Source organism: Aquarana catesbeiana, linkage group LG11 (genome assembly GCF_042186555.1).
Source record: "Aquarana catesbeiana isolate 2022-GZ linkage group LG11, ASM4218655v1, whole genome shotgun sequence".
Classification (NCBI taxonomy): domain Eukaryota; kingdom Metazoa; phylum Chordata; class Amphibia; order Anura; family Ranidae; genus Aquarana; species Aquarana catesbeiana.
Genome location: NC_133334.1, coordinates 18,118,717 through 18,145,984, shown reverse-complemented (window position 1 = coordinate 18,145,984; position 27,268 = coordinate 18,118,717). Strand labels below are relative to the sequence as shown.

At 44.0% G+C, this 27,268-nt stretch overlaps 1 protein-coding gene across 5 annotated transcripts in view; it reads left to right on the top strand.

The window, feature by feature from the left end:
* The window catches only part of ANO5 (anoctamin 5), a 131,864-nt gene that overhangs the window by 19,397 nt on the left and 85,199 nt on the right, over nucleotides 1-27,268 (top strand). For 3 of the 5 annotated variants that reach the window (XM_073604026.1, XM_073604023.1, XM_073604024.1), the window contains exons 2-3: nucleotides 12,990-13,034; nucleotides 24,292-24,356. In XM_073604026.1, coding sequence (XP_073460127.1) covers nucleotides 12,990-13,034; nucleotides 24,292-24,356 — 110 coding nt within the window. The remainder of the gene's footprint in view (nucleotides 1-12,989; nucleotides 13,035-24,291; nucleotides 24,357-27,268) is intronic. The other 2 variants (XM_073604027.1, XM_073604025.1) reach the window with 1 other exon arrangement.

The window sequence follows — 27,268 nt, the reverse complement described above, 5'->3', positions numbered from 1 at the left end:
AAATATATATTTGGACACCGAGGATCCGCCACTTTAACCGGTGAACTGCTGCATGTCAGCGCTCTCTTTCCTTGGCACTGGTCCCGGGAAATGTCTTCTGCTGAGTGTTGGCTCTGCAGAGGTTCCGTGACGTCAGTCCTGAGCGCTGAGCGTGTGCAGCTGTTTCATGTCAGTCGTGGGTTGTGTGGGAGGTTATAGAACATCAAACAAAAAATATCTAAATCAGGGGCCCTCAGAGGTCTACATAAAGGGCCCCTTCACTGTCCTTCACATCTCAGGGAGCTGGACTGTGGTCAGTGAGAGGAACTAATGCCCCCGGGTTGGTGAGCAACAGTAAAGATTTAGTAACAGAGGAGGAGGAGGAATAGTGCCCCATCATTGGTATCAGTGGGAGGAATAGTGCCCCATCATTGGTATCAGTGGGAGGAATAGTGCCCCATCATTGGTATCAGTGGGAGGAATAGTGCCCCATCATTGGTATCAGTGGGAGGAATAGTGCCCCATCATTGGTGTCAGTGGGAGGAATAGTGTCCCATCATTGGTGTCAGTGGGAGGAATTGTGCCCCATCATTGGTATCAGTGGGAGGAATAGTGCCCCATCATTGGTGTCAGTGGGAGAAATAGTGCCCCATCATTGGTGTCAGTGGGAGGAATAGTGCCCCATCATTGGTGTCATCTTTCTATCTCATATTTCTGCTTATCTCATCAGCTGTAGATAAATTGAAGGTGATATTATGGGATGGATGTGACCTTCTATCCCTCATTATCACTCCTGAGCAGAATTATGGGCAGCCCCTCCCCCGCTCCTGAACTTTGGGATGGTGCAATCAATATGTACATCAGAGAAATGCCTTCTGTGACATCCCTGGAGGACACGTTCTCCTCTCTCGGTTCCTTTATACTTATCTTCAATGGATTCGTATCTCTCTGTCACTTTAATTACCTTTTAGAGATCAGCGGACTCATGGGCAGATTCAGGTAGAAAGGCAATCAATGCATTTGCATGCCCATGCTATAAAAATGCGTCTATCCAAGTCCACATGAAGGAAGAAGGGGGGAGGGGGGTAAATTGTGGCAACCCCAACATCTCTAATATTGGCTATTCCCCTGCTGATGCTATCATATACCTGCTTTATGCAGAGCACCATCTAGTGGCTGAAGGGGGGATTTGCATATGTATGGAGAAGAGGGACGTGGGGGGTTCATCTATTTGGTAACGGGGGGGGGGGGGGGGGGGGGAGTCACAGGAATTAGAATAGTTCTCTATAACAAGGACTGTTAGAGCCACTTGGACTCCAAAAGTCCTAAGTAAATTCAGGGTTGTATCTCTGAACTGGTTGTGGGATTCTGTCATTTAGGTAGAAATGGCCCTTTCAGAGGTTCTTTAGGGATGAAGTTTGTAAAACCGGTAATTCAGGTCAGCTTGTAGAATCATCGACTCTGAACAAGTAATCTTCATCTGCCCCGAGTCCTCAGGCGTCGGTGCTGAAATCCCAGCTTTCCAGAGGGACTACCAGGAGGACTGCGGCCTCACAGGACCGCGCCGGTAAGGTGCTGACCAAACCATGGAGTAGACCTGGCCGTATATACATGGATGGTTGGTCATTACCAACAGAAACCAGGTCAACGTTGCCAAGCTATTGAGAGAAGAGGAGCAGCAGCCAGGAAGGGTTAGGCACAGTACGGGCCAAATAGGCAGCCGGGAAAGTTAAAGTTGGAACAATCGATTTGTGGGCAGTTATAGAAACATCTGCCGTGTTTTGGCAGGTAGATCGCACAATTACATCCGATCTCCACCCTTGGTGTATAAGCTGTCATGTACAAACAGATGTCTCCTGCGAGCAATTGGACATCTGCCCAATGACCCCAGATTGCCACCACCCTCCACAACTGTGCTTCTGAACCTTTCCTCCGTGGCGGCACCTTTTTAAAATTATGCAAAATCTTGAGGCAGCTCCCGTCTAAAATGTAAAAAGTGTAAATGTTGCTTATCTATGGGAAACCTGAGCACACAACTGTCTTGAGGGAATTAACTTCAAATCAGAGGTCACCCCTTCACATCAAAGTTCTCCCTTCATGTCAGGCGTCCTCCATCAAATCAGAGGCTCCATTTTTACATCAGAGGTTCCTCTATACATGAAATCCCCTTTCACATAAGAGGTTTCCCCATGACATCAGAGGCCCCCCTTTGCTTGAGATCCTTTCTTCACATCAGAGGCCTCCCTATACTTGAGATCCCCTTCACATTAGAGGCCTCCCTATTACATCAGAGGCCCCTCTATTCATTAGATCCCATCTTCCCATCAGAGGTTTCTCTATCACATCAGAAGCCCCCTTCACATGAGAGGCTCCCCTATCACATGAGAGGTTCCCCCATCACATGAGAGGTTCCCCCCATCACATGAGAGGTTCCTCTATCACATGAGATGTTCCCCCATCACATGAGATGTTCCCCCATCACATGAGAGGTTCCCCCATCACATGAGATGTTCCCCCATCACATGAGATGTTCCCCCATCACATGAGAGGTTCCCCCATCACATGAGAGGTCCCCCCCATCACATCAGAGGTTCCTCTATCACATCAGAGGCCCCCTTCACATCAGAAGCCCCTTAACATCAGAGCCCCCCCCCCCATACTTGAGCTCTAACCTTCACATCAGAGGCCCCCCTATTCTTGAAATCCCCCTTCACATCAGAGGTCCCCCTATACATGAGATTCCCTCCTCACATCAGAGGTTCCCCCATCACATCAGAAGCACCCTTCAAATTAGAGCCCCCCCATCACATTTAAGGCTCCCTTATTACATCTGAGGCCCCCTATACGTGAACTCCTCCACATCAGAGGCCCCCCTATACTTGAGATCCCCTTTTTACATCAGAGGTCCCCCCTATCACATCAGAGGCTACATTATGAGATCAGAGGTCCCCCTATACAGGAGATCCTCCCTGCACATCAGAGTTTCCCCTAATGTCACAGGTCTTCCTATATATCGGAGGACTCCCTTTACATGAGATCCTCCCTTCACATCAGAGCCCCCCCCCCCCCCTCATACTTCAGAACTTTGGATAGAAAAACATTTGTTAGAAAATCTGTGGACTTTTCATACACTATAACTTGCCGGAATATTTATTTCTATGGAAGGGATGATTAATACACGGCGGAGGGCGATCGGATTGTGCTGCGCGTTCCACCATTCCCTTACGCCTGTGGCTGTCCTAAGCGCAGTGATAAGTAGCGGCTCCCGCTACAATATTTATTGCTCTTGTTAAGCAAGATTACTAAACCATCGAACATTATTATTATGTCACATGGGCCACAAACTGGGTGAAACGATCATTTATTCTGGATTCAGGTCAATGTCGATCTTCAGTTTACGATGTTTGCTCAGCGTTGCTTGTCGCTGTCCCGGGTCACTATGGCCAGGAAGTTCAAACTTGTCCTCAGATAAGAAAAGTCAACATTGTAAACTTTATAGTAGAAGAGATAAACTTCTTATTTTTATGATGCTGTTGTGAGATTTCACTGTATAGAAATCTGTCCAATCACAGCGCTTGGTGATCAGATTTCAGTGGTTCGTTATTGTAGCCAAGTCCCGGGCCCCCTGTGGTCTAATGAGAACCTCCAGAGTTAGGGACAGCTGACATCCTTCTATGTAGAGTGGGTTACGAGGCATGGTGGGTGTAATGCAAGGTAGATTCATGGGCGCCAGACACTTCTTGAATGCAAAGAGATTTATTGTCTCTTAAACAGAACTGAGGGAGAGTAGGTTGGGGCCAGGACACCCTTTAGTAGTTGCAATGTTAATTGGCAGACTCCGAGACCTCTACGGGTAGACAGCCATGCAGGGAAAGGCACCCAGCCGGACACCACATCTGCATGTGTAGACCCGCTGTCTCCTATGGCAACTATCTTGAACAGTTCCTATCAAAGGTTGCAATAAACTCTTTCACTTTCTCCACAATCTCCAACTGTAGATCTTCACTCAACTGAGCTCCCAGTCTTTCTCACTAGACTTGCTGATCCACTGCAACTGGATCTCCTGAGCTCTTCCAACCTTCTCATTCAGTATCTTCCTCAAGCTTCACCCCCGCTTCTCTGCTGGGTCCCTAGATTGGCATCCAAGATACTCCTCAAGCGTCACCCCACTGGCCTGCTTGGTCCCTGGCTTGGCACACAAGGATGCTCTGCAAGCGTCACCTCCCTTGCTTGACTCCTGACGAAGTTTCCCAATTCTTCACCGTCCCTGGTTGGTGAGAAGACAGCTCTGGTACTTGCTTCAGCTACTCACAATGGTCCCTGGTAATAAGGCGGATGTTCCTTTAGTGGCGACAGCTTCTCCTCTACCTCCGACCACGACAAGTTCTCCGGCTGGTAGAACCGTCACTTCTGGTTGGACTGCAAGCCCAGTCCCAACCCTGCGCTGCTCTCTTGCTTCTGGATAGGACCTCAGACAGCCGGGCCGCCAGATGTCCCCGGGATAGGCCCAATCTCTGGCCTAGCAACCTGGGGCAATACAACGCACGTCCACCCAGACAGCTGTCCAGAACCCCTATCACCTGATCTTATCCAAATAAATAGGCTCTCCCAGCAGGCCAAGGGACCCAAGAAGATCCCTGCCCATTGGCTGGGATACCCCATCTATTACTAATCTGTCTTTGCAATGCTGCTGTCTTATCTAATGCCACCAGATACCCGGCCACCTAGTGACAGAAGAGAGAAGTGCAACAATTCCAGAATTGGGGTGGAATCAACTGATCTCCTATCAATTGGCCAAGGCAGCTATACCTGCCAGGTAAATTTACTAGCAACCCCACCTAAACATCAGGGTTCTACGTCATGTATCTGTGGAGTTTATTGATATGGTCTGATTTGGTGTGCCGCCCATCCTTGAAGATCAAGATCTCCTCAGGGTTTCACAGATGTGCTCAAGTCAAACATTAGTCACTGCTTGCAGCTCCTCCCACTATAATCTCTGAGCTCCCTGCGACTCCGCCCACATGCTGGAGCATAAGTGGGAGGTTGCACAAGACTGGATCATGTCTGAAGGGGCTGCAGGAGCACATGGAAGTACGTGAGGGCCATGCTAGATACGTGCTGCAATGAGATTAAAGATGAACTTTAGGAAGGTATAAAATGCAGCACTGTAATTGTGAAAATATCATTTCATGTATTTAAGTCAGGGGTCTCAAACCAGCGGGAGCTGTTGTAAAACTACAAGTCCCATCATGCCTCTGCCTGTCGGAGTCATCCTTGTAACTGTCAGCCTTGCAAGGCCTCATGGGACTTGTAGTTTCGCAACAGCCGGAGGGCTGCCAGTTTCAGACCCCCGATTTAAGTTCAAGCAGTGTAAGTACCTGACGGTAACCTGATATCAGCCCCTTGCAGTCCCTGTAGAGCAGGGCTGGAGTGTGATAGAAAAGGCACTACAAGGAACCAATCAGTTTAAGAAGCATGCTGATAGGAGGAGAGAGAGAAAAGTGACAGCGAGATGAGCTCATCACTGTGCTGCTTCTCCTTTTACTGTCCAGTCACGGGTTGGGGGCTGGTCCGGGATGGAAGTGGGGTTTGCATGATGCTGGTCACCATCTTGTGGCAGAAAAGTAGAACTGCAGGGGGAAATCTCAGGATTGAAAATGAATATTGCAACAAAAGAAAAAAATGTATATGTTATTTATAGTAAATAGACCTGGAAAAAGAAAACGAATGCAGCCACCTCATCTAAAGACTGGCGTTGTGCAATAGATGACATTTTTGGGTTGATGAGACAGGAGCTGCACCTGCTGTATAGGACGGATTTGTATTCTCTGGTAGGACAAAGCGAGTGATTTGTCCTGGGGAGGTGTCAGCGAATGAAGTGGAGCCTTGCACCGCGCCGGCCGCCATTGTGTGCGGACAATGGTGAGGACGGAGCTCAGACAGATCTATAGTTGTGGTTTATAGACTCGTCCTTTTATAGAGGCTCCAATATTGAACGACGTCTTCCTGTGCAGGATGCGATAAGGGCGTGCTGTGAAGAGGAAGGGATGTCTCCTGTCATATGACTGCAGGCGCTGGACCCCATTCTATCGCATCATCATCAGGATAATGAAGTGCGGTCAGGACCCGGCCGAGCTCTATAGACTGCGGGACGCCACATGGACTCATCCTTCTAATGAAGTCAGCCATGATTCTTCACTCTCCTGTATTCTTTGATTGCATCTCACATTTGTACACTCTCTGTATACTGGGTAGTGCAATCAGCATCCCTGCTGTACGACTGCGTTTCCCCCCCCACAGGGGGTGTGTCTTTGATCACCACCCCCCCCCCCCCTCAAAGGTAGGGGAGGAGGGAACCTAATTGGGTTGTATGACCACTGAGATCAATTCAATCAGGCACAATGAGGGCTCATGTATACACAGGCTAGGTTGACCGCCGGCCGCAAGAAAACGCAAAAACGAGGCAAAATCGTTCCCCATGATTTTTACCAGGATTTTGCTGCGTCAAAATGTTCGTACTCCAGAGCTGCACGATTCTGGCCAAAATGAGAATCACAATTTTTTGTTTGCTTAGAATAAAAAGATCGCGATTCTCACGGCGTAAAATCTTTCACATTATACAAAAAAAAAATTGTGTTTAACTTTACTAGTTTTTTTTTCTTTTAAATTCATTAAAGTGTAATTTTTTCCCCCAAAAATTGCATTTGAACGACTGCTGCACAAATACAGTGTGATATAAAATATTGCAACAGCCACCATTTTATTCTCCAGGGTCTCTGCTAAAAAAATATATATATATATATATATATATATATATATATATATATATATATATATATATATATATATATATATATATATATATGTTTGGGGGTTCTAAGTAATTTTCTAGCAAAAAAAAATGATTTTAACTTGAAACCAACAAATGTCAGAAAAAGGTTTAGTGTTTAATTGGTTAAACTTCCCTCATTTACACACCAAAGTGTATTCCTTTGATCTAAAGGACACATCGTTACAATGTTTCTACTTAAGTTCCACTGCTAAAGAATGTTGTGATTCTTGGCAGACTGCCCGTTTTTTTTTTTTCTTTCTTCTTGGCTTTTAGCAGAGCAGAGAGAATTCTCTGCATAGTAAGATTCAGGAAATACTTTTTTCAAGATCGCAACGGGAAAAAAATCGCAATAATGATTGTTAACGATTAATCGTGCAGCTCTACTTTGAACGCAATTCTTCCACATTCAGGAGAGTGAGGTTGAACACCCCCCCCCCCCCCCCCCCCCTCTAACCACAGCAGCTCCTTACCGATCCTAAGAACCTATGTGTACATTTCACGTGTAGGCTTTTATGGAGTTGAGTTTAGGTCACAGGGGGTCTCAAACTGGCGGCCCTCCAGCTGTTGCGAAACTACAAGTCCCATCATGCCTCTGCCCGAGGGAGTCATGCTTGTAACTGTCAGCCTTGCATTGATGCTCATGGGACTTGAAGTTTCGCAACAGCTGGAGGGACACCAGTTTGAGACCCCCTGTGACCTAAACTCAACTCCATAAAAGTCTACACGTCAATGTACACATAGGTTTAGAGGGCCGCTAGTTTGAGACCCCTGGTTTAGGAGCTTTGGCAAAAAAACCCCACCAAACTCAAGTTTAGGAGTTGCCAGTGTACACGATGGAGAGCGTCTGTGAACAGCAATTTTCAAGTCTTGCCACAGATTCTCAATGTGATTTAGGTCTGGACTTTGACTGGGCCATTCTAACACATGAATATGCTTTGATCTAAACCATTCCATTGTAGCTCTGGCTGTATGTTTCGGGTTGTTGTCCTGCTGGAAGGTGAACCTCCGCCCCGGTCTCAAGTCTTTTGTAGACTCTAACAGGTTTTCTTCTAAGATTGTCCTGTATTTGTCTCCATCCATCTTCCCATCAACTCTGACCAGCTTCCCTGTCCCTGCTGGAGAAAAGCATCCCCACAACATGATGCTGCCACCACCATGTTTCACGGTGGGGATGGTGTGTTCAGGGTGATGTGCAGTGTTAGTTTTCCCCCACACATAGCGTTTTTCTTTTAGGCCAAAAAGTTGAATTTTGATCTCATCTGACCAGAGCACCTTCTTCCACATGTTTGCTGTGTCCTCCACATGGCTTCTCACAAACTACAAACAGGACTTCTTATGGTTTTCTTTCACCAATGTCTTTCTTCTTGTCACTCTTCCATAAAGGTCAGATTTGTGGAGAACACGACTAATAGTTGTCCTGTGGACAGATTCTCCCACCTGAGCTGTGGATCTCTGCAGCTCCTCCAGAGTTACCATGGACCTCTTGTCTCTTCTCTGATGAATGTTCTCCTCGCCCGGCCGGTCAGTTTAGGTGGACGGCCATGTCTTGGTAGGTTTGCAGTTGTGTCATACTCTTTCCATTTTCTGATGATGGATTGAACAGAACTCCGTGAGATGTTCAAAGCTTGGGAGATTTTTTATAGCCTAACCCTGCTTTATACTTCTCCACAACTTTATCCCTGACCTGTCTGGTGTGTTCCTTGGCCTTCATGATGCTGTTTGTTCACTAAGGTTCTCTAACAAACCTCTGAGGGCTTCAATCAGTGTTTCTCAACTCCAGTCCTCAATCCACCTCAACAAGTCATGTTTTCAGGCCTCCCATTATTTTGCACAGGTGATTTGATCAGTTTCACTGCCTTAGTAATTACCACATCCATTTCACCAGAGGGAAATCCTGAAAACATGACCTGTTGGGGCGCCTTGAGGAGTTGAGAAACACTGGATTACATGACACACAGGTGGACTCTATTTACTAATTAGGTGACTTCTGAAGGCAATTGGTTCCACTAGATTTTAGTTTAGGGGTATCAGAGTAAAGGGGGCTGAATACAAAAAAAATTGAAAACCATTTATAATTTTCCTTCCTCTTCACAATTATGTGCCACTTTGTGTTGGTCTATCACATAAAATCCCAATAAAATACATTTTTGGTTGTAACATTACAAAATGTGGAAAATTTCCTCTCTCCCCCCCCATCAACATAATGACATTTCTAAATAAAGTCTTTCTGTTTTCATTATATACCTTATTTTAGTCCTGGTGATGTCATCACTGGGTCTCTGTGTGTGTCTATGCAGTGCAGGCAGATCGTGGCTGGTGGGAGGGGCCGACAGTTTGCTGTACTTAGCTTGGGCAGCAGTCTACAGTCACCGCAGACACTGGTGCAGGTTAGAATATTGAGGCCCCCGGGGGGCTGGTTGTGGTGGGGAAGCTGTCGGCACAATTAGTGAAAGTTGTAGGAGGAGGAATGGAAGTCATGTGAGTGGGACGAGGTGCATTCAGAGGAGATCTGATTTGCTTCCCTGAGATATAAAGCCGCCTCGGGGAATACATACATCCCGCCACGCTGCAGAACCGGACAGACCGCTTTTACCTTCCTCTGTCTAATAACATGTAGATCTGTACAGGAGAGCTCACTGAAACCCCACCCCTGGGGGAGGAGTCACAGCATGTGACATATGGAGCTCTCTGTGAAGAAGAGTGTTTGGTTTTTTTGTTGTTGTTTTTTTTTACAATTTTTTTCATTATTCTTTGATACAATGTATTATTTTATTTATTTATTACTTTTTAATTTTTTTATTACAGTGTATTTATTACATTCCTTTTTAATTACAATGAATTTATTACAATGTATTTTTGTTTATTACTTTATTTTTTATTACAATGTATTAATTACTTTCTTTTTTAAATACAATGAATTTATTTATTACAATGTATTTTTTTTTTATTACTTTATTTTTTATTACAGTGTATTTATTACTTTCTTTGTTAATTACAATGAATTTATTTATTACAATGTTTTTTTTTATTTATTACTTTATTTTTTATTACAATGTATTTATTACATTCTTTTTTAATTACAATGAATTTATTACAATGTATTTTTGTTATTTATTACTTTATTTTGTATTACAGTGTATTTATTATTACTTTATTTTTTATTACAGTGTATTTATTTCACACATTTTTATTTATTTATTTTTTTTATTGTATTTATTACAATTTTAATTTTTTAATTTTTATTACCAAATTACACTGTAATAAAAAAAATAATAATTTGGTAATAAAAATTAAAAAAAAATTAAAATTGTAATAAACACAATAAAAAAATAAATAAAAATGTGTGAAATAAATACACTGTAATAAAAAAATAAAGTAATAAATAACAAAAATACATTGTAATAAATAAAAATAAATAACTAAATTGTAATTAAAAAAAAGTAAATTTTTTTTATTTATTTATTACAATTTTTTTTTTTTTTCATTTATCGTTATTGCTTCCATGGTGGCCATTCTCACCAATGTCAAAGTGATCATCAGGCAGCTCTAGAACCCCCCCGGATCACCTTTTCTTAAACAGCCGATCGCCCGCTGAAATAAACAACAAGCAGCTCATGGCTGCAGCCGGATGTTTGTTTTGACCACTTCCAGCCCAAGAGGATTTAATACGGCCGAAGGACGTTGAAGGGGTTAATCGGCTTAAATTTTGCCTCCCCTGGCTCCTCCCCCGGCTCCTCCCCTCTCATGACTTTTTCATTTCTGTTCCCTTATTTTTTAGTCCTGATGATGTCATCACTGGGTCTCTGTGCTTCTCTGCAGGCAAAAGGGGATTAGGGTGGCCCTCAGTCATAGGGCCCCATTCACACTAAAGTGGCCCCGTCATGTGTCTGGCAGTGTGTATAGTCCTCTGTTGGGGGTGGGGGGGGGGTACGATCGCTCTCACTTCCTTGGAATGTTCCCTTTCGTGTCCTCGGAGCCCGGGGCCACAGCTGATCATATCTCAGGAACTCCTCCAGAAATGGAAGAATTTCAAATATTTGACTCCTGACACACAATCACCAGCCAGTGATGGTTTATTATTATATATATACAGGGAGACAAAATGTTACTAATCCAAAACATTACAATGTAACAATTCTACACATTACAGAGTTATTAGATCCAAAGAAAACATTTATTATATTGCCGCTTCCCAATCTTTAGATGTGACGGCTGTATTCATTTTTTGGGGATTTTTTTGGCTTTTTTTCTTCTATTTTCATCTGGTGATTCAAACAGCCAGTCTGTTGTTTTTCAAAGGAACAAGCTCTCTTCCAGAGGTATCAGTTTACAAGGAAGGGACAAACCATTTACCACTGACAGGGGTGATTACAATGATCAGCTTTTTTTATTCATGAAAAACCTTCATCCCAAAAGGAGAAAAGAAAACTGTGACTGATTATAAAGTGGGAGGCGGAGTTTGGCTTCAATGTGTTCCTGTATCTAAATCTGCTAATCCATCTGTCATCCCCCCTCCACTCTCCTCAGTCTAATACACACCTGACCGAGGGTCTAACCCTCCTCTATAACACTAATGCTAACTTGTAATAAGATTAATCTGTTATGTATTATTATTATTATTATTCATTTGTTTTCATTTTATTTTAAATATTTATTTTACCGGTAACTAGATTTATTTTAATTTTGTATTTATATGTTTCTTTTAATTTTGGGGTGTGGGGTGGTCATGTGACATGATTTGGGTGTGGGGTGATCATGTGACCTGATTTGGGGTGATCATGTGGCGTGATTTGGGGTGATCATGTGACCTGATTTGGGGTGATCATGTGACATGATTTGGGTGTGGGGTGATCATGTGACGTGATTTGGGGTGATCATGTGACGTGATTTGGGGTGATCATGTGACGTGATTTGGGGTGTGGGGTGATCATGTCATGTCATGTGATTTGGGGGTGTGGGGTGATCATGTGACCTAATTTGGGGTGTGGGGTGGTCATGTTATGTGTTGTGATTTGGGGTGATCATGTGACCTGATTTCGGGTGTGGGGTGATCATGTGACGTGATTTGGGGTGTGGGGTGGTCATGTGATGTGATTTGGGGTGTGGGGTGATCATGTGACGTGATTTGGGGTGATCATGTGACCTGAGTTCGGGTGTGGGGTGATCATGTGACGTGATTTGGGGTGATCATGTGACGTGATTTGGGGTGATCATGTGACCTGAGTTCGGGTGTGGGGTGATCATGTGACATGATTTGGGGTGATCATGTGACCTGAGTTCGGGTGTGGGGTGATCATGTGACATGATTTGGGGTGTGGGGTGATCATGTGACGTGATTTGGGGTGATCATGTGACGTGATTTGGGGTGTGGGGTGATCATGTGGCGTGATTTGGGGTGTGGGGTGATCATGTGACGTGATTTGGGGTGTGGGGTGATCATGTGATGTGATTTGGGGTGATCATGTGACGTGATTTGGGGTGTGGGGTGATCATGTGACGTGATTTGGGGTGATCATGTGACGTGATTTGGGGTGTGGGGTGATCATGTGGCGTGATTTGGGGTGTGGGGTGATCATGTGACGTGATTTGGGGTGTGGGGTGATCATGTGATGTGATTTGGGGTGATCATATGACGTGATTTGGGGTGATCATGTGATTTGGGGTGTGGGGTGATCATGTGACGTGATTTGGGGTGTGGGGTGATCATGTGACGTGATTTGGGGTGTGGGGTGATCATGTGACGTGATTTGGGGTGTGGGGTGATCATGTGACGTGATTTGGGGTGTGGGGTGATCATGTGATGTGATTTGGGGTGTGGGGTGATCATGTGATGTGATTTGGGGTGATCATGTGATTTGGGGTGTGGGGTGATCATGTGATGTGATTTGGGGTGTGGGGTGATCATGTGATGTGATTTGGGGTGTGGGGTGATCATGTGACGTGATTTGGGGTGATCATGTGACGTGATTTGGGGTGTGGGGTGATCATGTGACGTGATTTGGGGTGTGGGGTGATCATGTGACGTGATTTGGGGTGATCATGTGACGTGATTTGGGGTGATCATGTGACGTGATTTGGGGTGTGGGGTGACCATGTGACGTGTTGTGATGTAACAATACTAACCTTCCTGCATGTCTGCTTATTAACCCTTTAACTTGGTTTGTGTTTTTATCTGAAGAGGATCTTTCTGTGCTCACTGAGATCAGGACTCCGGACTCTGCAGGTATCGTACCGATCTCTGTGCCTCCATTGTCTCTTCTGTCCCATCGATTGTCTGTGTTGTGATCGATTCGTCTTCTGATCTCATTCCCGGCTGTCGGGTTCCTCCTGTCTGGTGGATGTGATGTGACCTTTCTATGTTGTCTGATGACTCTCTTCTTATGTAGATTGTTCAAAGATTATATGTAGTATAAGTATCTCACAAAAGTAAGTACACCCCTCACATTTCTGTAAATCTTTTCTTCTATCTTTTCATGTGACAACACTGAAGAAATGACACTTGTCTACAATGTAAAGTAGTGAGTGTACAGCTTGTATAACAGTGTAAATTTGCTGTCCCCTCAAAATAACTCAACACACAGCCATTAATGTCTAAACCGCTGGCAACAAAAGTCAGTACACCCCTAAGTGAAAATGTCCAAATTTGGCTCAATTAGCCATTTTCCCTCCCCGGTGTCATGTGACTCGTTAGTGTTACAAGGTCTCAGGTGTGAATGGGGAGCAGGTGTGTTAAATTTGGTGTTATCGCTCTCACTCTCTCATACTGGTCACTGGAAGTTTAACATGGCACCTCATGGCAAAGAACTCTCTGAGGATCTGAAAAAAAGAATTGTTGCTCTACATAAAGATGGCCTAGGCTATAAGAAGATTGCCAAGACCCTGAAACTGAGCTGCAGCACGGTGGCCAAGACCATACAGCGGTATAACAGGACAGGTTCCACTCAGAACAGGCCTCGCCATGGTCCACCAAAGAAGTTGAGGTCACGTGCTCAGCATCATATCCAGAGGTTGTCTTTGGGAAATAGACGTATGAGTGCTGCCAGCATTGCTGCAGAGGTTGAAGGGGTGGGGGGTCAGCCTGTCAGTGCTCAGACCATACGCCGCACACTGCATCAAATTGGTCTGCATGGCTGTCATCCCAGAAGGAAGCCTCTTCTAAAGATGATGCACAAGAAAGTCCACAAACAGTTTGCTGAAGACAAGCAGACTAAGGACATGGATTACTGGAACCATGTCCTGTGGTCTGATGAGACCAAGATAAACTTTGGTTCAGATGGTGACAAGCATGTGTGGGGGCAACCAGGGGAGGAGGACAAAGACAAGTGTGTCTTGTCTACAGTCAAGCATGGTGGTGGGAGTGTCATGGTTTGGTGCTGCATGAGTGCTGCCGGCACTGGGGAGCTACAGATCATTGAGGGAACCATGAATGCCAACATGTATTGTGACATACTGAAGCAGAGCATGATCCCCTCCCTTCAGAGACTGGGCCGCAGGGCAGTATTCCAACACAACGACCCCAAACACACCTCCAAGATGACCACTGCCTTGTTAAAGAAGTTGAGGGTAAAGGTGATGGACTGGCCAAGCATGTCTCCAGACCTAAACCCTATTGAGTGTAGCACCCTAGAGTTTTAGTCAGGGAGCTCCTCACAAATTTACTTGCCAAGAGTAGTTATCTTCGTCGATTGATAGGGATCTATTGCTTTCTCCCTAAGCTTGGCCTTGTTACACTTTTCTCTTCTACCACTAGGTGGCCGGGTACTTGGTGGTACTAGATACGAGAAGGGCAACCCAAGGTCAAGTTATGGTTATGTGGGTGTCCCAGCCAATGGGCAGGGGTTTTCTTTAAGCCCTTGGCCTGCTGGGAGAGCCTATATGTTCGGGTGAGGTCAGGTGATTTGTGCCACCAGGGCTGCCATCTGGGTGGACGTGTGTCGTCTGCCCCGGGCTGCTAGGCTGGAGATTGGGCCTCTCCTGGGGGCATCAGGCTGCCAGGCTGTATGAGGGCCTATCCAGGAGTAAGAGGGCAGCGCAGGGTTGGGACTGCGGCTTGCAGTCCAACCAAAAGTGACGGTTCTGTCGGCCAGAGAACCTGTCAGTGGTCGGCGGTAGAAAGGAAGCTGTGGCCATGAAGGGACCAATTACCTTTACCAGGGACCACAGTGAGTAACTGAAGAAAGTACCGGAATCATATTCTTGCCAAAGGGCACGGTGGAGAATCAAGAAACTTCAGGCGGTTATCAAGTCAGGGACCCAACCAGCAGAGGAGACGATTGCAGAGCAGCCTTGTGTGTCAAGCTAGGGTCCAAGCTGGTTGGCAGGGGTGAAGCTTAAGGAGTATCTGCCAAGCTAGGGACCCAGCAGAGAAGCGTGGGTGACGCTTGAGGGAGATAGCACCTCAAACCTTGGAGAACCTCAAGGGATTCAGAGTCAGTGAATTGGAGGGTCTAGTGAGAGACCAGGAGCTCAGTATTGAAGAACTACAAGGAGTAGTTGTAGTGGAGCTGAAAGAACTGATACGTTTGAGTTAGGAACTGTTACCATAGGAGACAGCATTCCAAGTGGCGCCTTGCTGGGGCCTTTCCCTGCACGGCTGTTCTCCTATTGATGTCTCAGAGTCTGTCAATTGAGTTTGCAACAATCTAAGGGTGTCCCTAACCCTCTTTCCCCAAAATATGTAAAAAGGACTGTCAAAAGAAATAAAACCTCCTTTACATCCAAGAAGTGTCTGGCGCCCAGTGACTTTTACCATCTTTGCACACACTATGCCTCACAACCCACCACATACTGAAGGTTGTCAGCTATCTTTGGCTTTGGAGGTTCTCATTAGACCAAAAGGGGTAAAAGTCTTTGCTACATGAGCATCTATAGGACATCCTCAAATGGAAGGTGGAGGAGCGCAAGGTCTCTAACATCCACCAGCTCTATGATGTCGTCATAGAGGAGTGGAAGAGGACTCCAGTGGTAACCTGTGAAGCTCTGGTGACCTCCATGCCCAAGAGGGTTAAGGCAGTGCTGGAAAATAATGGTCACCACATAAAATATTGACACTTTGGGCCCAATTTGGACATTTTCACTTAGGGGTGTACTCACTTTTGTTGCCAGCAGTTTAGACATTAATGGCTGTGTGTTGAGTTATTTTGAGGGGACAGAAAATTTACACTGTTATACAAGCTGTACACTCACTACTTTACATTGTAGACAAGTGTCATTTCTTCAGTGTTGTCACATGAAAAGATAGAAGAAAAGATTTACAAAAACGTGAGGGGTGTACTTACTTTTGTGAAATGCTGTATATAGACCATATGTAGGTTGTATGCGGATTGTATATAGATCATATGTGGGTTGTATGTGGATTGTATATAGATCATATGTGGGTTGTATGTGGATTGTATATAGATCATATGTAGGTTGTGCAAAGATTGTTGAACCGGTGATGGTGCCATAATCTGAGCTGCCGGCAGAGTGCTGGGATCACAGGGGAACAGTGTGTTTGGTAAGAGTGTTACATATTAATGGTGATATGGATGACTCCTGTGCCGTACTTTTTTCACCAATAGAGCGCAACATGTTTCAACCCAATAGAACGTCATGCCAGACATTTTTGACCAACAGAAAACTTCTGACCAACATAGAGGCAGACACTTCTGACCAGTAGAATGCCACACCTTTCTAAACCAGTAGAGTGCCATACATTCTGGTCAATGGAGTGCCATATGTTTCTGGCCAGTGGGCACCATATGTTTCTGACAAATGAGACATTACACCTTTCTTCCCAATGGGGCACCATACATTTCTGGCCAAGTGAGCACCATACGTTTCTGTCCAATGAGGCCCCATACCTTTATGACCAATGGGGCACCAAATGTTTCTGACAAATGAAATGTCACACGTTTCTGGCCAATGAGACATCATATGTTTCTCGCCCATGGGGCACCATATGTTTCTGGCCAATGAGGCACCATACGTTTCTGGCCAAGGGGGCACCATACGTTTCTGGCCAATGGGGCACCATACTTTTCTGGCCAAGGGGGCACCATACGTTTCTGACCAAGGGGGCACCATACGTTTCTGACCAAGGGGGCACCATACATTTCTGACCAAGGGGGCACCATACATTTCTGACCAAGGGGCACCATACGTTTCTGACCAAGGGGGCACCATACATTTCTGACCAAGGGGCACCATACGTTTCTGACCAAGGGGGCACCATTTGTTTCTGACCAAGGAGGCACCATACGTTTCTGACCAAGGGGGCACCATTTGTTTCTGACCAAGGAGGCACCATACGTTTCTGGCCAAGGGGGCACCATTTGTTTCTGAACAAGGAGGCACCATACGTTTCTGACCAAGGGGGCACCATACGTTTCTGGCCACGGGGGCACCATACGTTTCTGACCAAGGGGGCACCATACGTTTCTGACCAAGGAGGCACCATACGTTTCTGGCCATGGGGGCACCATATGTTTCTGGCCAATAGAGCACCATTTGTTTCTGACCAATGGGAACCTAATCGTTTCTGGCCAGTGGAGTACCAAAGGATATTTGCTGTGAGCGGGGTCACCAGCGTTTTATATATATATATATATATATATATATATATATATATATATATATATATATAGGATATTTCCTGTGAGCGGGGTCACCGGTGTTCTATATAGAATATTTCCCGTGAGCAGGGTCACCGGTTTTATATATAGGATATTTCCCGTGAGCAGGGTCACCAGTGTTATATATAGGATATTTCCCGTGAGCGGGGTCACCAGTGTTATATATAGGATATTTCCCGTGAGCGGGTCACCAGTGTTATATATAGGATATTTCCCGTGAGCGGGGTCACCAGTGTTATATATAGGATATTTCCCGTGAGCAGGGTCACCGGTTTTATATATAGGATATTTCCCGTGAGCAGGGTCACCAGTGTTATATATAGGATATTTCCCGTGAGCGGGGTCACCAGTGTTATATATAGGATATTTCCCGTGAGCGGGGTCACCGGTGTTTGTAGGGAGACGTTGTTTCCTTTGTACGCGGATTTGCTCGCGTTGTACGGAGATGATGTTGCAATCGGTCGGACGGCTCGACTTTTCAGTTTTCAGACTATTTTTGGCTCCTGACCGTCTCTTACCACAAATTTTACAGGAAGTTTTAGTTGCTGAGCAACTGTGTTTTCTGCCGACTGATGAGTGTGACCGCAAAGTCTTTGATGAGTGTAGAGCTAAGAGGGTGGAGCTAAGACGGCATGACCCCGGCGCTGGGCGTGGCTGCAGATTCCCATTACAATGTATCAGTTGTAGAAATGTCTTTTTTGTTACTATTTTTAGTAACAGATATTATGGGGCTGGAGGCGGCAGACGCCGCACTCGGGTCCAGGATTTTTCTTTTATATGTGTAAAGCTCTATTCTCATAAGGCGATTCCAAATTTTGGCAGAACACGCAACTCGCGGTTAGTGCCGTTATACTTTAATGGCGCCCCAAACAGAGCGTTTTTGCTGTGATTGGTGCGTGACAGAATTGCGTGCCAAAAATCGCCATAAGCTTGCTGACCAAGCAGTAGCTTTTTTGGGGGCGACAATCACGCATAGGACAGACCATTGAAGTGAATGGGCCTCCCTGTGCAGGACGCGCATGCTCACTAAGCCGGGTCTGAATGTGGCCTTATAAAGGTGAACTCCAAGCAAACATAAGTCACAGATGAGTGCAGCTTTGTAATCATTAATATATCATTCAATTTATTTTATATATTTTTTAATACAAGTATGTTAGTGTGAGCGGGTACCAGCCTCTTGCAGTCCCTTCCCTGTACAACAGAGCTCAGACTTGAGGAGAGATAAGCAGGGCTGCCATTAGAAATCACAGGGCCCTGTACAGCCTACCTGACAGTCCCCCAGATTACAAAAATTACAAGAATTACAAGCATTTTAATTTAAAAAAAAATAGGTTTTCCAATTTTTTAAAGCATTTTTTTCTTTACAATTTAAAAAAAATATTTTTTCCAATTTTTAAAGCATTTTTTTTTAAAAAACAATATTTTTTACTTTTTTTAAAGCAATTTTTTGCAATTTTAAGAATCATTTTTAACTTATTTTTTTTTTTTTTTTTTTTTTTTTTACAATTTAAAAAAAAATATTTTTTTACAATTTATAAAGCTTTTATTTTTTTGATTTACAATTACATTTTTTTTCCAATTTTTAAATCATTTTTTTACAATTTAAAAACAATATTTTTTACATTTTTTCAACTTTTTTTGCAATCTTAAGAATAATTTAACTTTTTTTTTTTTACAATTTAAAAAAAAAAATTTTCCAATTTTTAAAGCATTTTTTTTACAATTAAAAACAATATTTATTTTTTTACTTTAAAGCAATTTTTTGCTATTTTAAGAATTTTTAACTTATATATTTTTTTAAATTGTAAAAAAAAAAAAAGTTTTGCAATTTCTAAAGCATTTTTTTACAATTTAAAAACAATATTTTTTACATTTTTTTTTCAGCAATTTTTTGCAATTTCAAGAATAATTTTTTACATTTTTTTTATATTTAAAAAAAAAAAACTTTTACAATGCTGTTGGGGAAGGGGAAGGAGGGTTGGATGAAATATCAGGGGTCTAAACTCCTGACGGCTCACCTTTGAGACAGAGAAAGGAATGGAGGACAGAGATTCCCCAGTCCCTTTCTCTGCAGCCTCAGCTGCACCGAAGATGAATGAACAGGAGACAGAGGCTCCTCCCTATTCATAAACTGAAGCATAGTAAACACAGATTACTATGCTCCATTCTGAATGGACACAGGAGCCGTTAAGAATTGATTGCTCACTGTGTCCAATTCAAATAAGGAAGGGACGAGTAAATGGCATATTTATTGGGGGCCCCTTCTCCCACTCTTCATCCGCCTGTGTGCACCCGTGGGATAGGGAAACCAGCGGCACTGAAGGGATATAGGGGAGGGGCAGGGCACACAGGGAGGGGGGGGATCGGTGCGGCTGGATGGGAAAGGGGGAGAAACTGGCTTTTACATGCTGGAGGGAGAGACACGGGCACAATGCATTGTTCTGCAATTGTCCTCCTGTCCAGATGCACCAATCCCGCTGTTGTCCGGGCCCCCTACTGGAGGACCCGTGGTACACCCCCCCTATCGGCGGCCCTGGGGATAAAAGCAGCACAAGGAGTCAATTAGTTGGAGGAGAGAGCAGAGTGACAGAGAGATGAGCTCATCACTGCGCTGCTTCTCCTTTCACTGTCCAGTCACAGGTTGGGGGCTGGTCCGGGATGGAGGGAGTGGCATGATGCTGACCAATCAGACTGAGGACACCTAGTGGCAGAACAAAGTACTGCAATGGGATTGAAGGTGAATAGTGCAGCAAAAGCTGGTTTTGTTATTGTATCTGATCTTTATCTATAGAATCAATTTTAGATTTACAAAAACTAACACATAAGGGTGTACCTAATCTATCCAGCGCAATCAATTTGTATCCAATCAGGCCAGCTTTGGCATTACGTAGTTGATGGAAGATCTAAAAAGAGATTTTTCATGTGGAATCTGTTAGATCTGGTCTCGGCACGTTGAACATTCTGTGATTGAGTCCCCTCGTCTGTGCTGTGTGTAGTGAGTATCGATCGGTATCTGTGTTGTGTTATCTGATCCATGTACGGTGTGTGGAGGATATCGTGTATCGAGTGCCGGATTTATTTATAGTAACGGTAACCAGAAGACCCGAAATGCCCGTCATGCCAATTCCATTTCCAGGGCGGTGAATGTGAAAAGCCCAAACGGATTTTATTCACCGATGTGTCTGTAAATGAGGCCACACATGATTCAATCTCGCCTTCTTTCTCGGGGGGGGGGGGGGCTTTTCCCGTCATATTGATACAAGTTACTATCATTTTTCAGTAAAATTTAATTGCAATGACTTTCGGGTACACGTCACGACGGCGCGGATGTTCGTTCGCTCAGGACAGTCGCTTCCTTCGCGATTCGACCAACTGAAAATCAGTTGAAAGTATCAAAAACGATGGATAAGTGTGATCGCGTTTCCATGGATGGGGTTGGGATGTCGGAGGCCCCATTTAATCCCTTGTACAGAACGATTCGTTATTTCCATAAAATTGTTTAGTTAAACGTGTTTAACCACTTCAGCCCCGGAAGACCAGAGCACTTTGTGCGATTCGGCACTGCGTCGCTTTAACTGACAATTGCGCGGTCGTGCGACGTGGCTCCCAAAAAAAATTGACGTCCTTTTTTCCTCACAAATACAGCTTTCTTTTGGTGGTATTTGATCACCTCTGCGTTTTTTTTATTTTTTGCGCTATAAACAAAAAAAAAGAGCGACAATTTTGAAAAAAAAAAACAATATTTTGTACTTTTTGCTATAATAAATATCCCCATTTAAAAAAAAAAAACACAATTTTTTTTATCAGTTTAGGCCAATGTGTATTCTTCTACATATTTTTGGTAAAAAAAAATCGCAATAAGCGTATATTGATTGGTTTGCGCAAAAGTTATAGCGTCTACAAAATAGGTCTTAGATTTATAGCATTTTTGTTATTATATATTTTTTTTTACTAGAAATTGGCGGCGATCTGCGATTTTTATCGTGACTGCGTCATTATGGCGGACACATTGGACAATTTTGACACATTTTTGGAACCATTGGCGTTAATACAGCGATCAGTGCTATAAAAATGCACGGATTACTGTATAAATGTCACTGGCAGGGAAGGGGTTAACACTAGGGGGCGATCAAGGGGTTAATTGTGTTCCCTAGTGTGTGTTCTAACTGAAGGGGGGAGGGGACTGACTAGAGGAGATGACAGATCGCTGTTCATACTTTGTATGAACAGACGATCTGTCTCTTCTCCCCTCAGAGAACTGGGATCTCTGTGTTTACACACAGAGATCCCGGTTCTCGCCGCGTCATCGAGACCGCCGGGCACTCGCATCGGCTTCGGGAGAAAGCAGTGGGCACGCACGCGCGCCCCTAGTTGCCGCCTTTGGAGCCGACGTACCATGGCGGCGATTCGCCTGCCCGTGCCATTCTGCCTCAGTATAACTGCGGTGGCTGGTCGGCAAGCGGTTAACCCGTTTTTTTTGTGTCGCCGCTTAAAGCTGGGGGACTCTATTCCCGCGATCCACAAAGATAAAGGGGTGCAGGCGGGTCAATGTGCTCATCCGAAAAGCAATGCATGCAATAAAATGAGAGGAGCGCCGCTTTCCCGGCCAATTAGTGCAACATAGGGGCATAAAGCGGCCTATGGCTAAGCCCCGGTGGGTGGGGACGAAACGCGCTGGGTAGCGTGGTTTGTTGATGGAGACCTGTGAGGAACTTCATCCCAATCTCGATGTTTATATGTGTTGGGGTCACATACACAAGGCTGAAGAAGACACAGCATTTTTATTGCTAAACTTTTTTTTTTTTTTTTTATGGATCTGTAACTTTTTTTCGAAGGGTCCCGGGTACACGGCTCCGTGACGATCGGTAAATGTTCAGATCTGTCCCAAGCATAGAAAAGTCCACATTTGGAGCTGCCTGTGTCCTAGCAACAGGGCCATGTATGCCCTGACGCCATCTTTACTAAGGGTATCTGCTGATCTGGCACCTCCACAGGAGCCCCCAACTCGGGGAATCCCATTGTGTACACTTCATTGTTACCATGGCAACATGTAAACAGTCTGATTCCCTGAGTAGAGCGACAGGCGCTCATGGGCGGGGCATGCTCACCCTGCACTGTCGGAGGTCACATGGCCAGGGCCTGTGGGCAGTAGATTTACCGCCACTTCCAGTCCCATAGTCAAAACAGGAAGTGAGGAAATCCTTACAAAGTGAGGGGCTCCTAGAACTAGTGTCCTAGCAACAGGGCCATGTATGCCGTGACGCCATCTTTTACGATGGGCATCTGGTAATCTGGCATCTCCTTCACAGGAGCCCCCAACTGGGGGGGGATCCCATTGTGTACACTTCTTCGTTACCATGGCAACATGTAAACAATCTGATTCCCTGGGTAGAGCAGCGGGCGCTCATGGGCGGGGCATGCTCACCTTGCACTGTCAGAGGTCATATGGCCGGAGCCTGTGGGCAAGTAGATTTGCCGTCACTTCCTGTCCCATAGTCAAAACAGGAAGTGAGGAAATCCCTACAAAGGGAGGGGCTCCTAGAACTGGTGTCCTAGCAACAGGGCCATATATGCCGTGACACCATCTTTACTAAGGGCATCTGGTGCTACCTCCTTCACAGGAGCCCCCAACTGGGGGGAATCCCATTGTGTGCACTTTTTTGTTACCATGGCAACATGTAAACAGTCTGATTCCCTGAGTAGAGCGACGGGTGCTCATGGGCGGGGCATGCTCACCCTGCACCGTCGGAGGTCATATGGCCAGGGCTTGTGGGCAGTAGGCTCCAAAGTGATGGAATCCCAGGACAAGTGTCCTAACAAAAGGGCCATGCATGCCCCAACGCCATCTTTACTAAGGGCATCTGGTCATCTGGCACCTCCTTCACTGGAGCCCCCAACTTGGGCAATTCCCTTCTTCGCACTTTGTTACCATGGCAACATGTAAACAATCTGATTCCTTGGATAGAGAGCCGGGTGCTCATGGGCGGGGCATGCTCACCCTGCACTGGCAGAGGTCATATGGCCGGGGCCTGTGGGCAGTAGATTTACTGTTACTTCCTGTCCCATACTCAAAACAGGAAGTGAGGAAATCCCTACAAAGTGAGGGGCTAGTGTCCTAGCAACAGGGCCATGTATGCTGTGACGCCATCTTTACTAAGGGCATCTGGTGATGCCTCCTTCACAGGAGCCCACAACTGGGGGGAATACCATTGTGTTTTTGACCATCTGTATCCCCACTAGGAAGTTTTACTTAATGGCACTTCCTGACCCATAAATAAAACAGGAAGTGAGAGGAAATCCCTCCAAAGTGAGGGAATCCCAGAACTAGAGCCCCCCGTTGGAAGATTTCCCCTCTACGCCTGTTCTGGTGACAACCAAAAATTTTAGATTTTTATTTTGCTGATAACAGTGAACAGGATGAATAGAGAGGGTGAATCTCCCGAACAGAGGGGGGCGGGGGCACAGACAACAATAAAAACCTGACAGGGGTTCTCCACTCCATCCAACACTACAGAAAATGTTTTGCCTTTAGTTACACTTTGAGCTCCGTTCACACTTGGGCGATTTGAATCACGGGCGAAATCTGCGCAATTCTGCCCGCGATTACAGAATTACGGCAAAACGCAGGACACGTTTTCGATGCTGGCAGAAAATTCTAGAACTTCTCGTTCCTCAGCGGCTGTAGTTTGATGTCAACCCCTCCCTCCCCCCCTGCCCCCCATGGGGTCATTGCCCCCCTGCCCCCCAATCTTGGGGTCATCGCAGTAAATGTTGGCATTTTAGAATGGTGCGTCTGTTTATATTGGATGTTGTTTCTGGGAATTCTACAATATTCTCTCTATAATAACTTCTTCTGCTTTTTTCTAGGAGAAGACCAGGCGCTGTATGAAATCAATTCCAATGCAGATTCCGAGCTTCCGGGGAACTCTGAGGTTGGTGGAAAACGATTCTTCTTCATAGATCTCTTTGTAACGTGCATCCGAGACACTTTCACGCGGGATAGTGGGGGAGGTGCGGTAGTTGGCAGCGCGGACTTCTACCAGCAGAGATTGGTGACTGTAGTGTAGAGATCCGTGCGGCAGAGGAAAGTATTTTATATACCGATTTCCTCATCTGCATTCACCCAAAATAAGATTTAAATTAAAAAAAAAAAAAAAAAAAAAAAAAAAAGGGTGGAGAAGTAGAGGCCGATTTCCATTTAGTTCGGAGCTGTTTTTGTTGCTTTCTTGCTAACTTCATTAACTGCATTTTACAGGGCTGCACCGCTCTTACAGCAAAGAATCCCTCCCATCACTTAGCTTGATATGCAACGTTGTGTCAAAGTGTATATAAAGCCAAAAAGGTGTTTTGTTTTTTTTTTGTTTTTTTTTTTATAATAGTTTTGGCTAATGTTTCGTTAAATTTGCCTATTTTACTTGTCATTATTTTATTTTTATTTTTTTTATTTTTTTTATTTATTTTTTTTTATTTATTTTTTTTGCTGTCTATGCAATTATAATTTGTATGGAGCAATAATGTTAAAAAATATCATAAATAACAAAAATACAAAAACTACAGTGTATATGTGTGTGTGTGTGTGTGTGTGTATGTATATATGTATGTGTATATATATATATATATATATATACATATACACATATATATATATATATATATATATATATACATATATATATATATATATATATATATACATATATATATACATATATATATATATATATATATATATATATATATATATATATATATATATATACACACACACATACATATTTATATACACACACATATATACACACATATATATATATATATATATATATATATATATATATATATATATATATATATATATATATATATATATATATATATATATGTATGTAAATATATGTGTGTGTGTATATAAATATATTATATATTATAGAGATATATGTATGTGTTTTTGCCTTTCATTTCTCGATTAAGCAGAAGGGCTGTTTTACAAGATGAGGGTTCATGTATACTTTAAATATATAAAGTGGTTTAAATATGAAAATATTAAAAAAAAAATAAAATAAAGAAAATTATATCACAACAGAAAAAAGTCATAAAAAAACTAAAATAAAAATCTCCCCCGATAACAACAATATAAAACCTCCCCAAAAAAGTTCCTGCATGACTGCAAAAAAAAAAAAAAAGAAAAAGAAAAGCACAAAAATGAAATCCCCGATTTACATGGACAAGTCGTGCTTTCACAGGTAATTTGTCCAAGTTTTCCAGATATTTATTTATTCAGAGTTTCTAGAGAACCCCGCCCCTCTAAAAAAAAAAGTCTGAAAAACAACACTCCTCTTATAGATACTGAAAGAATTTACACAACATGCCTGAAATAAGAGGTCTATTTTTCTTCAGACAGTTTTTTTGGGAATCTAAATGATTTTTGCATATAACTGGGGTTTTATATAGTTTTTTCTTTTTTTCTTTTTTTGTTATTTTTTGTTATATGTGTGATTTTTTTTTTTTTTCCTTTTTTTTCTTTTTTTTTTTCATTCAGGTAATGAAGCTAAAATAGTTATACAGTGCAACCTCGGATTTTCCAGCGTTTCACAATACAAACTGTTTTTTTTTTTTTTATTTTAAATCTGTCTCGCTTTGCGAGCGTTGTCTCACAAGACGAGCAGGATTCAAGCCTCTGGTACCGCTTTTAGCCAGAGGTGCAGGGGGCGCCAGTGACGCTTGGAGATCGCTCTGAGATGCTCGGAAACACTTAGAGACGATTGGAAACGCTCAATCGCTCGGTGACTACTCTGAGATGCTCGGAACCGCTCAAAAACACTCGTAAATGCACTGAGACACTCGGAAACACTCCTTTCCTTAGGGTCGGTTCACACTACAACGACTTGGGATCCGACTTGTAAGCCCTCAAGTCGCCCCAAGTCGCTTTACTTAGAGATTTGCATAATAGTCAATGAGAGCTGTCTTAATTTACACTACTGAAGTCGCTCCGACTTCAGAAAAGGTTCCTGTACTACTTCAATCCGACTTCTAGGCGACTTGTACCCATAGAATTCAATGGAAGTCGCCTCCAAGTCAGATCTCCATCTATATTGAAGCGACTTTACAGGAAAAGAAATTAGTTTACCCAGGCAAACCCCTCCCAGAGAGCTGATTATTCTGTGATTGGCCACAGCCAAAGTCGCCTGTCCTGGAGGCGACTTGAAGTCACATTGTAAGTTGCTTAAAGTCGCGATGAAGTTGCGTTGAAGCCGCGTTGAAGTCACCTTGCAAAGTCGCGCTGAAGTCGTGTTGCCCCTGTGTGAATCGAGGCTTAGTGTCTCCGGCCCCCCCGCACTTCTGGCCGCATGTGGTACTGCATAGACAAGCAGTGGCTGTGGAACAGGTTATCTGAGTTTCCATTATTTCTTATGGGGAAACTCGCATTGATATACCAGTACTTTGGATTACAAGCATTCTTCTGGAACTAATTATGCTCATAATCCAAGGTACTACTGTATAATCTGTGTAACAACAGTCTGACAGTGTAGCTTACAGAGGAAGTAAACCCCACCTCTTCTTTTTTTTTTGGTCACCTGTAAAGTCATAATGTGCTAGTATGCATCGCATACTAGCACATTATGTGAAACTAACCTGCAAACGCAGCCCTCGTCGTCCCCGCTGGAGGCCGCATCCATCTTCACCCGTCTTCCTTCCAGAAGCCGAGTGATGTCACTCCCGCCCAGGAGGCACCGGTCACGCCACAGGTGGGCGTTCCTTCAGAGCACATTCGCCAATGACGTCAAATTTAGGAGATCTTTACAGTATCAGTAGGTACAAACATTAGAGGGAAGTTTACTTCCTC